Consider the following 14,766-nt stretch of genomic DNA (forward strand, 5'->3'; position numbering starts at 1 on the left):
TGTGGACATCAAGGAATGTATCTGGACCTGTTTTCAACCTTTCTACTTGTTGCAATCCCTTGAAATTCTCCTTCCTTATCTGTCGAAATCTCCCTTTGGTCATAATCATGTCTAGATGCATTTAGGATTTAATTGAGATGTCATTATCCATATATATTCTTGAAATTCGGCCAAAATCAGTTTGTGTCTAATACGGACCCAAAATCTGATTTTTAACCATCTTTTCTTGCCAAAAATGACTCTCAATCCATATCACCTTTGTAGAGGACGTTTTGAGCTTATTCTTGGGCTCTCCTAGTCCACCCAGGTATCCTATTGTCATCAAGACTCCTAGTCCAACGAGGACTCTTCACATGAAATGTTCTTGAACCTTTCGGAATCTTCTTTTGCTTTCCTAGTTCAACTGGGACTTCTTGTGTCATTAGGATTCCTTTTCCTGGCAGGAGTAGGTTTTCTAGTCGGACCAGGATTTCCTGGTTGGACTAGGAAAACTTCATTTCTTCATTTTAGCTCATTTCTGCAGCCCTCGTGTCTTTCCTCTATCATTTCCAACGTTCCTTTGCTTCTCATGTGCCTTTAAGCTCATTTCTTCTCCATTTGCTCCAGTGCACCTAAAAATAGAAACTTTTATTAAAATTACTAAAAATAGAAACTTTCTTAAAAAAGAAGGATTTATTTAAGGAAATAACTAAGTAAATATGAGGAAATAACATTTAAAACATCGCATTAAAATGCTCCTATCAACAACAACCAGCCCAACAACTTCTTCAACTATTACAAAGTCCAATTTTAACTATAGAAGCTGGAATTTGCCTCGAAAGCAAAAGGGTTGATTGAAACCCTAGAATTTCATGTCTTCGATTCGACCTCCACACCTCAAATTTCTTCAAACCACTTTGAGGGATTGATGTGCGTCTCACAAGCTTCAAAACCCCCCAAGAATTGGGGCTGGAAGTGGCCGGAAACGTGAGAAATCACGACAGCTCTGAAACAACGCTGCCACCATGCTTTCTGCCTTGCTGCATCGTGCAGGCGGCAATTCACCTTGCTGCATCGTGCCGGCGGCAATTCGCCTTACATCACCACCACAGATCGAAAGAGAAGGAATAGGCGGTTGGAATGGGACCAGTGGCGGCCAGATTGGTGGCCCGAAGGCCGAGATATGTCCGGAAAACGAAATCGGACTCCAGTCAGCAGTTGGGAGAGAGAGGGAGAGAGCTCGAGTTTCCAAAAATAGAAACCTAGGGTTTTTTCTGAAATTTCTGAATTTTTTTTTTCTGTTTATACAAAATTTCTAAAATTGAAAATTTCTTCCGCTGACCATAACTTCTTCATACGAATTCCGATTTTTGAGTTCCGCATGTCCACGAACTTGTATCGACGCTCTCTACGTCTTTCGTGAAGGAAGTTTTCGAAGAAACCCAACGAATAAAAAGTCAACCTTTTGACCCATTGAAAATAAAACATTTCGAGAAATTATTCGTCCGAAACACTTTCACTCCACCCCAAAGCCAACGAAAGGCACCCAAACTAATAATCGCATGAATCAACAACTTATTAATTTCCGGACATCATCCGAAATTAATAACAAAAATTTAGGGTATTACAATTCTTCTTCACAGAAATTTTACTTAAATTAAAGATTTAGACTCTCCGTTTACAACCTAGATCAATTTAGTTTTGATGTTTCTAAGGGCTTTCAGTCGTAATTAGTTTTTTCTTCTTTAAAAAAAAAAAAATCTTTTGATTAGAAATCTACTGATGAGCTTTCCTTTGAAGACAAATTTTTATTCATAATGGATTTTCATTAAATTTCCATTCACATACAAGATGTAATGTTGAAATTATTATAGATACCTTAGTAAATTCCAGTTTCTTCTGATGTGGTACACTTGTGTCTACCTTGGTTGGATTTATACTAGCAAGATTGCCCGCGCGTTGCTGCGGGGTTCACTATTACGAATGAAATGAAAAAAAAAAAAAAGTGTTGATTGAGGTGAAGAAGATGTTTGTATATTGTCAATATGATTTAGGTCAGAAATATTGCATTTACACATATTAGATACATTACATGTCTACAAAAGCAAGGTCCAAAAGCAAAGTAGGAGAAAGATTTTTCAAAAAGGGAATCCTTATAGCTGGATTGATCAACACAGTTCCGGGGCAGTGGTTGCCCTGCATAATATAAAATGTTAGCAATCCCTTCAATTGCAAAGTAAACAGTGGCAAAATAGAAATTTTATTTCATAATAATTTTCAATCTCTACTGTGATTTCATGGCAGTGGAAAGTTTGTAGTTTTCCAAAATTTAAAACCAACTTCATATTTTTAAACAGTTGAAAAGTTGCTTTGCAATGATATAGCTTCTATGAGTTATCGTATCATTTCTATACCTCAAAGCAATTGACAACATTTTTGTAGACACAAACGTAAAGGAGGAAGAGCAAATTTATACTATAGCAACAGGAAACTTAGACTATATACGTTTGAGAGCGTCTCTGAATTCATATGCTTATCACATCGAAACAGTTTGAAAATACAACTCCTCACCAATAAATTGCTTATCCAAACAAACATTCAAGGTGGCTTTTGTATCATCCACATGGAAACTTACAATATGAAGCTGCTGTAGGTCTGTAAATGCTTCAGAACAGAGAGGAAAGTAAAACACATAACAAATTGAAGAAAATCAGCTTAAACGCTTTCACAATGAACCCACTCTTCTAGGTACAAACTTCAGTTACTCAACACGCAAAACACTGGACACAATACCAAAAGAAAGAAACACCGATTATCAAAAATGTTCCATCGTAGTAGAATTAGAAGACAATAAAAACTATCGAGGGTATCTCAATACTAATTCATCTATCTACAAACAGACGTAAAAGTTTGAGGAAAGAGGAGCATTGGAACATAAATAGAATACAAACCCAACAGAACAGCATTCACTGACTATAAATATGACATAGATTCAATTGAAAGTTGAGCACTAAGTATGAATCCGTAACGCACATCAATATCAGCAGAAAAGTAATTAAGATCTGAAATTAAGAACAGATGGTAAATTCCGAGTAGATCAGTACAGTTTTGCAAAAGTAAGTGGCTGGGTCAAAATTCTAGAAAATTTGAAATAGCTCAAATTCCTTTCCTTGGCCAAAACTTTTTCTCACCTAATGAATCCACAAAACAAACAAAAGTACTATACAAAAACCCCAATATGAAAACAACAATCATCTTAGCAGCAGTTACCACTGTAATTTATGAAACCCATGCTTCTATTCATTATTAGTAAATGAAAATGCGCATAATTGAAGTAGAAAAGAATCTAATTTAAACTTAAAACCTATAATAAGATGCATATGAAACTAAAGTAGTTGATAATTAATTAAATTGATGAATTATCTACAAACCGTAAAGTTTATAACAGTGATAAAGTGAAAAGGTTCTTCAGATGAGGTTTTTTATCATAGGGTTTCTATCTCTTTTCTAGTTAAGAAGTAGCAGATGAAGACCTGGGAAAAATGGTAGAGAGTTTTAAAGAAGCTGACAGAAGAGAGTGAGCTTAGAATACAGATTTGTAATGACAGAAAGCAAAAGATCACAGTATGTAACGATGCATCTCATTCATGGAACATAAATAGTGAATTATGAAAGATAAAAACCATACCTTGAAGCTCTTGCAGTGAGTTACCCAGATCTCAAACTGTAGAACCCACAGACTCTGCACAAAAAATTTCTTTATAATGCATAAAAACTAATTTAACGATGTTTCTTGTTAAATAACATTATAACGAATCCAGAAAAAAATTTCAAATCCAATCCTTGACCAATCAAATATACAACCCTGAAGAAATTTCAAATCAAATTCTCAAAAAGCTATAAATACCTTCCACTTGTGTTGTTTTAATCAAGAGCTTCCGGTCTGTCTCTTCTCCTTCTCTTCCTTCTTCCCCATTCTCTTCTCCCTTTCTTTCGTCTCGGCTCTTTCTCTGTATTGGGCGAACACGAAAATCTGGAGGAAAAAAAAACAATTTTTATCGAGTGCTAAAACCGATCATCTCAAATAGTCAATACCCTGAAAATTCAATTGCTAACCTTAGTTCTGAGCTTGGTTCTGCAGCAAAGATGGTGGCTTTGTGCTCGTCTAAGAAGATCAATTTCTGGGTCGGCTCTGTTTTGGAAGTTATGTTCGTCAACACAGTTCTTTGTGAGGTGAATTTTGACTCTCTACTATGTTCTGCAACTCTTTGAGTTGCTCTTTTTTGTAGTGATTTTTGGGGGGAAAAATTCACCAACGGTGTCTAGACACTTAGGGGACTTTCAGAATGATACCTGAACTTACAAAGTTATCAATGTGATACCTGAACTCATTTTTTCATATCACCGTCGTACCTACAACCAATTTCCGTTACGGAGCCGTTAAATTTTGCACGTGCGACGCACGTGATTCACTTAATGAAGACAAAAAGACCGATTTACCCTCAAGTTTTTTTTTTCCTTTCTTTCTTTCTTTCTTCTTCTTTTTTGGTTACTTCTTCTCCTGATTTGAATAATCAAGATTCAAGACCAATGAGATTGTGAGGCAGAGTCTCCGCCGTCTTCGAGCGATTCATGGAACGAGCGATCAATGCCGTCATCTTTTCCCATATAGAAGCCAAAGCTTTAGAGAGAGACATGGTGTGACTCAATTTTTCTCAATTTTCTCTTTGTAATTTTGTTGCTTTATTCAGTTTCAGCTTGAGTTTCTATCCATGAGTTGCATTTGGAAATTGGGTTGGACTTAATATGCACTGAAATTGGGTTGAACCAAATCTTGAGGAATCTGGGGTCGTCTCGGTACTGAAGATTGTCCTTGAAAGCTGCGATGCAATCAGATAGAAGCTTAGTGAGATCCGACCCGGAATGGTTTCCGGAGTTGAAGTCATCGAGTGCTTGCTTTATCAACCTGGAGGAGCAATAACTGATTTTTCAGAATTAAAAACCTAAACAATCCAACAAATATGAGAGGGAGAGGGAGAGGGAGGGAGTACCAGAGGGAGGGCAAGAGAGAGTCGTGAAGAGGAATGGCGGTGGCCAGTGAGTGTTGGAAGACGACAGCCATGATGGGAGGCCTTTTGAAATGAGAAACTGAGAATGGATAGACGACCAGATGAAACTTTGTTCAAAAGGAATGGATAGGTCTGGTGGCTTTATGTTTCCAAGAGAGAATGAACATCAGGGTGGGAGTTTTTGGGTTTCTTGAACTAATCGACTGGTATGGTCTGGTGTTGGTTGTGATGGTGTTGGCGAGGAGAAAAGGAGAGAATAAAAGATAGGGTTGAGAGAAAGAGAGAGAAGAACTAAGAAATTTCTTCAGTTTTTTTTTTTTTAAATAAAAAAGTGTAACAAGACAATTTTACCCTTGAAAATAAAGTCACATACGTGACATGTGTTTCATTTTAACGGCTCCGTGACGGAAATTGGTCGTAGGTATGACAGTGATACGAAAAAATGAGTCCAGGTATCACATTGATAACTTTGTAAGTTCAGGTATCATTCTAAAAGTCTCCTAAGTGTCCAGACACCGTTGGTGAATTTTTCCTATTTTTGGGTTTTGAGTTAGATTTTGACTCGCGTGAGGGATTAGAGTAGACGGCTCTAGAAGAGAGAAGAAGATCAGATCGATCCGCAGCAGAACAAAAAAATCTCAAAGGAGGGCAGAACGGTCTTTCCTCCCCACAACTGTTCCTAACAAAGCCCCGCGAACTGTTCCACACTGTTGCCTTAGGAACAGTGGCACAGTGAAACTCAACTTTCGTATATAGTAAATGACCATTTCCGAACAGGTTAACTAGAATGGCTTTACGGAAGACAAGTGTACAAGTTGACTATAATTAAAGACTAAAAGTGGGGACTGGGGGAGCATGAATAATTAAATAAATTTTCGTACAAAGCCGGCCTGCATGCATGTGTAGCACACTCCAGTAGTCAGGGTCTCTTTCATACTTGATAGTACCAGTGGGGCAGACCTTCAAATTCTTTTTTTTTTTTAAGTTGGAAGTTATAAATAGAAAGATTTTTATTCTTTCAAATTTTCGTTTATGCTTATTTTGATCAAAGTACGTCAACAAATTAACGGGCATCACATGTAGTCACGCAACTAGACATCGATCTTCAACGATTTGACCATGAATTGAAACATGAACAAAACATGAAACATGGATATGTAAAGAAATTAGTTGTAATGACGGTTATGTATTTGAACATTAATCCCTTGCTAGTACAGCTTAATTAGGGGTTAATGTTCAATTACGTAACCGTCATTATAATTAATTTCTTTACATATCCATGTTCATGTTTTGTTCATATTTTATGGTTAAATCGTTGAAGATTGATATATAGTTGCGTGACTACATATGATGCCCGTTAATTTGTTTACGTACTACCCCATTGGTACTATCAATTATGAAACAAACAACCTTAATTACTACTAGCAAGGGGTTCACGTCATGCCCCTATTTTTAAACAGAATTAAAAATCAATATATAATCTCATAATTATACATTCATGATGGTCCAGCCATTAATATAAAATACCTAGAAAACTTTTTCCTTTTAAACCAAATACATACTGATGCCCTAAACCCACAATGTCAATATATACTTGCTAAGTAGAGTCATATATTACACAAGTTTACAAATTAAATTGTCACAACAAAATAATAAGTAAATGCTCCTCAGAGCTTACTACAAGCGGAAGTCTTAATAACGGTAAATTCACAAAATTGGCTTCATACCGTAAAGCTGCTAGCACGCTACCTCAGTTTTAGCCACGATTACCCTGACCTGCAAGATTAACCCCTACACCATTGAATAGTGCACCGGGTTGCTACACAACAAACCCGGTAAGCTTATGAAAGCTTGTATGAGTAACTCAAAACAAAACTCCACACAACTCACACCAAAACGAGGAAACCCATTCAACTCAAGAAAAAGGAACACATACCATGCTTCCCAAAAAAATATTATTTTCCCAAAAGAAAACCACAAAAGTCACACAGTGACAAAATCATATTAATTAAAACTCTGACAATTAAATATGCATTTCCCCAAAGAACACAACAAATGTCACCCCGTGACAAAATCATATTAATTGAACTTTGACAATTTAAAATATGATACACAAGTCCTCCCCGGACAATTAAAAGAAATGATCCCAGAAACTCCCTTTTAAAACACATACTCAAAACAACGAAAGTCACCCCGTGACAAAATCATAATAATTGAAACTCTGACAATTAAATATGATACATAAGTCCTCCCCGGACATTTAAAAGAAATGATCCCCGAAACTCCATTTTAAAACACGTACTCATGAGCATCAAGTAGCTCCCCGCTACTCCCCATGATGTACAATGTGTTTGGACCCAAAATAAGCATTTTGGCCTGACAATGCGTGTCTTGGAGAAATTGAGCCAATGTCAGTGGCTCAAGCTATATATTGTCGACAAGTTCGAAATATATATTTAGAGGCTAAATAAAGCCTACTATGAAAGCATGGAAGCATGGAAACATGAAAAGTCAACTTTAGCACATTTTCCTACTTCGGCTAGGAGAAACCGAGCTAAACAAGGAAGGAGGGGCGGCAGACTGACCAAATGAACTTGAAATGAGCTGAAACTCTGCAGATCCATTCTAGACAGCCCAAGGATCATTTCTTATGAAGAGTGCCAGAGCTTTTTTTTGAGTGGAAGGCCTTCAAACAATCAGCCCAATTTTCTACAGAAGCAAAACTGGAAAACTGGACCTGTAAGAGGTCCAGCAGCATTTTCGGCCCAACCACATGGAATAAAAATCTGAAAATTTGTCAGGATGATCTACACTCATAGTGGAACATTTCATATGAAGAAGTCGAAGGCATATAATGAAGTCTTGTTGGAGAAATAATTGAAGGAATAAAGGGGCAGAAACTGACCTAAAACCAGCTCAATATTCACATGTTCATGTTTCCTACCCACATGAAGAAAGCTAGATGCTTTTCTCTTTTTCCTTGGATATATTTTTCTTCTACAATCTCTTTAATAGATCATCACCACTTCCATGTTGCTGCACCTTCATGCTTTGCTTTCATTTCATCTTTTCTCTATCTTTTCCATATTTTACAAGTGAACTTAGATCTACTTTCATTATTTTTCTTCCACTCATCATTTCACTCTTTCTTTTTCTTCCCTATATAAACACCTTCTCCTCTCATTCTAAAACACACCCATTCACATACAACAACAACATCTCTAAGATGATCTAAGTTCTCTCTAGAGCAAACCTCTCTAAGAGCAACTCCTCTCCTTCTCTTTCTCTTAGCGGTGATCACACTCCTAGTCCTAGTCTTCTCAGAAGCCGACTTTCAGTGCCACCAAACCCTCTGTCAACGTACTTCGGTCCTAGTCTCCTCGGGAGCCGACGGTAGTGCCGCGACCACAACGGTTACAGAACCAGCCAAGCAAGGGTAACGCCCTAGCAACCCAGCCAAGCTAAAGTCACGCTTTAGCAAGTTCTCCTCACTTCCCAGTGGTTCTCTCTCTGCTCGATCTACAACATCGAGTATCGATTGTGATTTTCAAGAAGCTCAGCAAAAGTCCTCGCCACGAGGCACAAAGAATCCCACGACGAGGTTGGTGCTCTCCTCATCCACAATTGCTTGAAAGAAGTCAGGTCAAGGGACACCCCCGACGACCGCACCCGAACGGTGCTGGCACGCCCACGCAAGAAAAGAGACTGTTGACCAGCTGCAACAAAATTGGAGCCAAACACAATGGCAACATACTAGAGCTCTAACTAATCGTATCCACTCACCCGGCCAAAGGCGTGAAGTCCCGATATATATGCCTGAGGTCACTCCCAGCAACCCCGAATCCTTAGACCTCCCCAGTCGTCATATCAAAACATTTAAAAGTGGTCACTCAGGACCAAATGTTACTCAACTCTCAAAAGGAGATGTCACCCCGTGACCTCCGATCATCAGACCTCCCCGGTCGTCAGATCAAAACATTAAGCAAGTCGCTCTAGACCCAAAATGTTAAACCAAATCAAAAGGAGATGCCACCCCTTGACCTCCGATCGTCAGACCTCCCCGGTCGTCAAATCAAAACATTAAGCAACTCACACAAAATCTTGACACTTTTCAAACGATAGAAATTCTCCATTCCTAACACAATGTTTCCCGAAAAGTCAAGCTTCAAAACAATAGAAAGAAACCCATCAATCCATATTGTTTAAATCGATCACCCATCAACCCATAAGAATACACATATTTCACGTAAATATATATATATACGTAGTCATTCACTCAGGAATGTCACTAATACCAACTATAGTTTGCAGTTAACTAAATAACTCTCAAAACGATAAAGGTAACTTCGTTCGTAAATGAACATTGTGAGATTACTCACCTCTGAATCTTGCTGCGTCTTCTATACAGAACAGAGTAGCACAACCACAAAATATCCGTCCAAGAATACTTCGTCAAGTACCTAATCACATACGGTCTCAACTTAGTACACAATTCACAAGCGATTAAAATCTGAAACCCCCGTTTTGAAATAAAACCCCCAAAAGTGACGCCAATCGAGCCGAAGCCTCATCCGAGACCACCCAAGGTCTCCGGAATACTTATACGATCAACGTATCAAAACTACAAGTCGATCGGACGGCCGACTCCTCACGGATCGAACATCGATCAAACCGAAAATCCTAAAACTTTGAAAATTCATAACTTGCTCATACGATTTCTAAAAATTACAAACTATATATCGAAAATGATCGTATCGATGTGTAGATTAAAAAGAGGAACAGAAATTGTTCCTGGGGTGGTCGTAAACGTCCGCCACAGACGGTGGCAGAGCCGCCGTCAAACTCAAAATTTGGCCACACATCCTAGACCAAAAATCTTCTTCTCAACAAGCCCAACAACATTCATAACAAGCACAAAGTCAGAATCAAAGCCATTTGGCCGGAATTTACCTCGAAAGCTTTGAAATCCGATGAACCCTAGAATCTCAAACTTCAAAATTCGACCTCCACACCTTGAATTGTTGCAAGCCACCTTAGGAGAAAGCTTCTACGTCATTTAGGTTCCACAAGCCCCCAAGAATCGCCGCCTGAGGTGGCCTGAAACGGAAGTTCCGATCTGGGTCAGACACAGCGCCGCCGTCGTACATTGCCTCCTCGCTGCGCATTCCTTCGCTCGTTTCGTGCTCAGATGCTACCACAAACTTCAAGAGGAAGGTGAGGCGAAGAGAATGGGCCAAGTAGTTCGTCGGTTGGTGGCCAGAGGAGGAAGAAATCTCCGATCGAAAATCAGTCCCCGACTGCGGCTCGGGAGAGAGGAGAAAAAAAAACTTTCCAAAAACGGAAATTTGGTTTTTTTTTTTTTTTCTGAAATTTTCAGGAAATTTTCCTATTTAACCAAAATGGAAACTTTTTCCGATGGTCATAACTTCTTCATACGAACTCCAATTTTCGCGTTCCACATATGCACGAACTCGTATCGACGCGCTCTATGACTTTCGTGAAGGAAGTTTTCAGAGAAACCCAACGTATAAAAAGTCAAACTTCGTACACCCCCTAAACCGTGCATTTTCGAATAAATAATCGTCCGAAACACTTCCGCTCCATCCACGAACCACGAAATCGTCCCATAACCCCTAATTAAATTCCGGAAAATCCTCAGAAAATAATAACGAATTTCCAGGGCATCACATACGTAACCTTCATTAAAACTATTTCTTTACACGTGAGATTTGATATTTTTTTTTATAAAATAATAAATAAAAGGGTGTTTTCGTATATAGACCCTCTTTAAATTTTTGTAAAAATTCATTTTCCATTTTTCCCTTTTAGAAAATTGTTAAAAAAAAATTAAAAATTACACCACAAGTTCCACAACCGTCTTCTATCTCCCCTCCTTCCTCCCTCACTATTTTTTTCTCTCCTACTCATGGATCATGTAATTTTCTTCATGGCATTTGTAAAGTGGATATGATGTACAAGCAAGAGATAGGGTAAAATTTACAACAAGTTGGAGATTGCAACTCCGATGCCGATGTCGACTTTGGTTATGGAAACTAAATGTGGGTTTGCAGTTTCTTGAAACAATGATGATTCAAGTTCTTATTTGAATCTACACGTTTTGAATATGAGGTTATTTTGACGCGTATCATTTAATGTGATTAGCATAGATGAGTAGTCCAATGTATGCAATGAAAGTCATAATCTTCATTCAATTTTGGATAAGTATGAAATTCAATCAAAGAATATAATATGAATAATGCTAGATGAATCACATTTTTAGGTACCACATGTATCCCACTTAATTCTTCTTTGTTCTTCTGGGTTGTTGTTGCTGTGATAAATTTTGCTTTTTAGTCCTATTCACCTCAGTTACTCGATCCTTGCCAAACACAATTCATATTAATACTGCTTAACCTCACTCACAGAGAACTCAGCCAAATCTTATGTTTAACGAGGTCTATAATTACACGGATAATAATTGACTAACCATAGCTAATGACAAGAAGACACGTGGAAATTTACATTATTTGCACATAAGTTTGGTTAGGGCTCAAATCCAACTATTCACAACACATGTTAATACAAATACAAGCCATAAACATCAACTTTCATTACTTTCAAATTGAAGAAAATTAATTTTGAATTGAATTGATGATTTTGTTGAATTTGGTTGATTTGGAGAATTGGGTATTGCATGTAGTTGATGAATTGGGTATTAACAATTGATAATTTAATGTTCACTTTACTGGCTTCCTCCTTCACCATTTCTTTCATTGCTCATAACTTTCGTCGCTCTCAAATTGAAGAAAATTTTGAATTGAATTGATGATTTTGTTGAATTTGGTTGATTTGGAGAATTGAGTATTGCATGTGGTTGATGAATTGGGTATTAACGATCGATAATTTAATGTTCACTAAACTGCTCTTCTTAGTCATGAATTCTTTGTATTGGAATTTAAAAAAGATATGTATTCTAGGTACCCCCTCCCCCTCCGCCGCCGCCAAATACAGCTCATATTCGTACTGATTAACCCTCACTCATAGGGAACCCAGCCAAGTCTTATGTTTAAGGTCTATGATTACACTGAAATGACTGAATAGCTAAAGAAAAAACTTTTAGTTTGGGTAAAACTTTCTTTAAGCCTTAAAGTAATGCCGAAAAGGCCAAAAATAGCAAAGTAATGCAGCAACAACTCTATCTATACTATTATTAATAGAAGAGTCTTTGTTAGCCAAAATTCAAAATTTTGACAAAAGTAACCCTAAAAGATTAAAATACTTTGATAATAAATTAAATCACAAGGGTAAATACGAAAATTATAAAATAAATTTTTCTTAAAAAAAAAAAAAGTTATCCCACAACCCACTTTTTTCTCTCACTATCTCTCTCTACAATAACTGTTTTATTCAATTCTTTTTTATTTTCTCAAATAAATAAAAAAATGCTGACATGCAGAGCATGTATGGAGAAGACTAGTTTTATTTATCATAATCAAGTCTTGATAATCATAGATGGAGACTGAGACTAATAATTATTTAGACGCGTCTGTTACAACCGACTGGACCTCGTCGTTGACGTAGTCCCAATATTTTTCGCAATCTCTCTCAGCATAGACTTCTGAATCTTCCCCGTCGACGTCTTCGGCAGCTCGTCCTTGAACACCACCGTCTTCGGCACCATGAAATTCGGCAGCTTTCCTCTACAGAACTCTATTATCTCCTTCTCGGTCGGCCTCGGCCTGACGTCAGCTTTCAGGCTCACAAACGCGCACGGCGTCTCCCCCCAGAACTCGTCAGGCTTAGCCACCACGGCCGCCTCGTTCACGGCGGCGTTGGTGTAGAGAACCGACTCGACCTCCACGCTGCTCAAGTTCTCTCCCCCGCTTATGATCACGTCCTTGGATCGATCCTTTATCTCCAGATACCCGTCCGGGTGCATAACCCCGACGTCGCCGGTGTAAAACCACCCGTTCTGTTTCAGGGTATTGCTCGTCGTTTCCGGGTCTTTGAGGTAGCCCAACATGACGCACCCGCCTCGCATGACTATTTCTCCAATATCCGACCCGTTTCGTTTCACGCTCAAACCCGAATCCGGATCCACCACATCCGCGTCGGTCATTCCAACCGTCCTCACTCCTTGCCTCGCCTTCAACCTCGCCTTTTCCGTCACCGGAAACTTATTCCACTCCGGCTTCCACGCACACGACACCACCACCCCGGCAGTTTCAGTCAACCCGTACCCGTGACTCACAACAAACCCGAGCGACTCGGCCCGGAGCAGCACGCTCGAAGGAGGCGGAGCTCCGCCTGTTAAGATACAAACCGGGTTCGGAAGCGGGTCGGTTCTCGGGTGGTTGACCAGCATGTTGAGAACGACAGGCGCGGCGCACATGTGAGTCACTCTTTGTTTCTGGATCAGATCGTAGATTATAGGACCGTCGAACTTGCGAAGGCAGATGTTGGTCCCCCCCACGGCGGCCATGGCCCACGGGAAGCACCACCCATTTGCATGGAACATCGGTAGGGTCCACAGATAAACACAATTTTTAGGAACCGACCAGTCTATGATTGAAACGAGACTCACGTTGAAGAGAGCTCTGTGGCAGTGGACCGCACCTTTCGGAGCTGACGTCGTCCCTGAAGTGTAGTTCAACACCATTGGGTCCCACTCGCTCGCCGGCCGGACCCAAACGAACCCGGGATCGCCTTTGGCCACCATGTTGTCGTACGTGTCCGCTATGAAATCAACGGTGGAGGTTGAGGAGGGCTGATGATCAGTGCTGATGAGGACGAGAGGTGGGGTGGGGATGTGAGAGGGGAACAAGGAGAGGGCTTGGAGGACGAGGTTGAGGGAGAGGAAGTCGACGAAGACGAGCTTGGATTCGCTGTGTTTGAGGAGCACGGAGACGGTGTGGGCGTCGAGGCGGGTGTTGATGTTGTTGAGGACGGCTCCCGACATGGGGACAGCGAAGTGGAGTTCGTACATGGCGGGAGTGTTGGGGGACACCACGGAGACGACCTGGGATTTCTTGACGAGGGTGGAGATGGAGGAAGCCAGCTGGAGACATCGACGGTGGGTTTGGGACCAGGTGTAGGTGGTGGTGGAGTTGTAGATGATGGAGGGGCAGTCGCCGTAGACGATCGCTGCTCGGTCTAAGAAGTCCAGGGGAGTTTGAGGGCAGAGGTTTGCAGAACTAGGTGTCAGCTGGTCCATAGTTGAAAGAAGTAAGTAGAAGATAAGATGTTGAATGACCGGGTTGGAGTGGAGTGGTGTGGAGGAGAACGATGCAGATCGAGCTTATTATATAACTATAGACTTCAATAATGATTGGGTAAAATTAGTGGCACCACATTTTCATTTGTTTATAGTGCAGTCCTTAATTAATTAACACACAATTAGCCGAGACCACCGTTAAGTAAGGGGTTGACAACGTATACAAGTACATGCTAGAAGCATATAAAAGTTCTTACAAATCTGGTTTTTTTTTTTTTTTTTTTTTGATGACATTACAAATCTGGTTGTTTTGGCTTCAACCAATAGAAGTTAGGAATTCGTTGCTCAGATTTGGCAACAAAAGAAAAGACAAAAAGAAGAAACTCATTTTAAAAGATTAACAACTTGAGAATGAATATAAATCAATCGCGTTATGCCATACTGAGAACTAAAGCATAGAACTGTAAGCAACATGGAAATGCAAACGTTCAAATTGCTCATGAG

General features: G+C 39.6%; 1 protein-coding gene and 1 long non-coding RNA gene across 3 annotated transcripts; both read right to left on the reverse strand.

The window, feature by feature from the left end:
- Positions 1–1,991: 1,991 nt before the first annotated feature.
- Positions 1,992–4,233, reverse strand: LOC133723463 (uncharacterized). Of its 2 annotated transcripts, XR_009853054.1 has the most exons (4): positions 4,096–4,233; positions 3,887–4,012; positions 3,668–3,721; positions 1,992–2,175 (listed from the first exon to the last, which is right to left on the reverse strand). It is a non-coding gene; the product is annotated as an uncharacterized LOC133723463 (long non-coding RNA). The 2 variants fall into 2 exon arrangements; XR_009853053.1 differs by lacking the exon at positions 1,992–2,175 and having other exon boundaries at positions 2,184–3,721.
- A 7,997-nt stretch (positions 4,234–12,230) lies between these two features.
- On the reverse strand, positions 12,231–14,397 carry LOC133722409 (probable acyl-activating enzyme 6). Its single transcript, XM_062149303.1, has one exon. The coding sequence runs from the start codon at positions 14,260–14,262 to the stop codon at positions 12,598–12,600; it is 1,665 nt and encodes a 554-aa protein (XP_062005287.1). The 5' UTR covers positions 14,263–14,397; the 3' UTR covers positions 12,231–12,597.
- Positions 14,398–14,766: the final 369 nt, after the last annotated feature.

This window comes from Rosa rugosa, chromosome 7 (assembly GCF_958449725.1).
Source record: "Rosa rugosa chromosome 7, drRosRugo1.1, whole genome shotgun sequence".
Classification (NCBI taxonomy): Eukaryota; Viridiplantae; Streptophyta; class Magnoliopsida; order Rosales; family Rosaceae; genus Rosa; species Rosa rugosa.

Excerpts from the sequence above, each read along its gene's own strand:
- LOC133722409 (XM_062149303.1), bottom strand. The coding sequence starts at position 14,262 with ATGGACCAGCTGACACCTAGTTCTGCAAACCTCTGCCCTCAAACTCCC.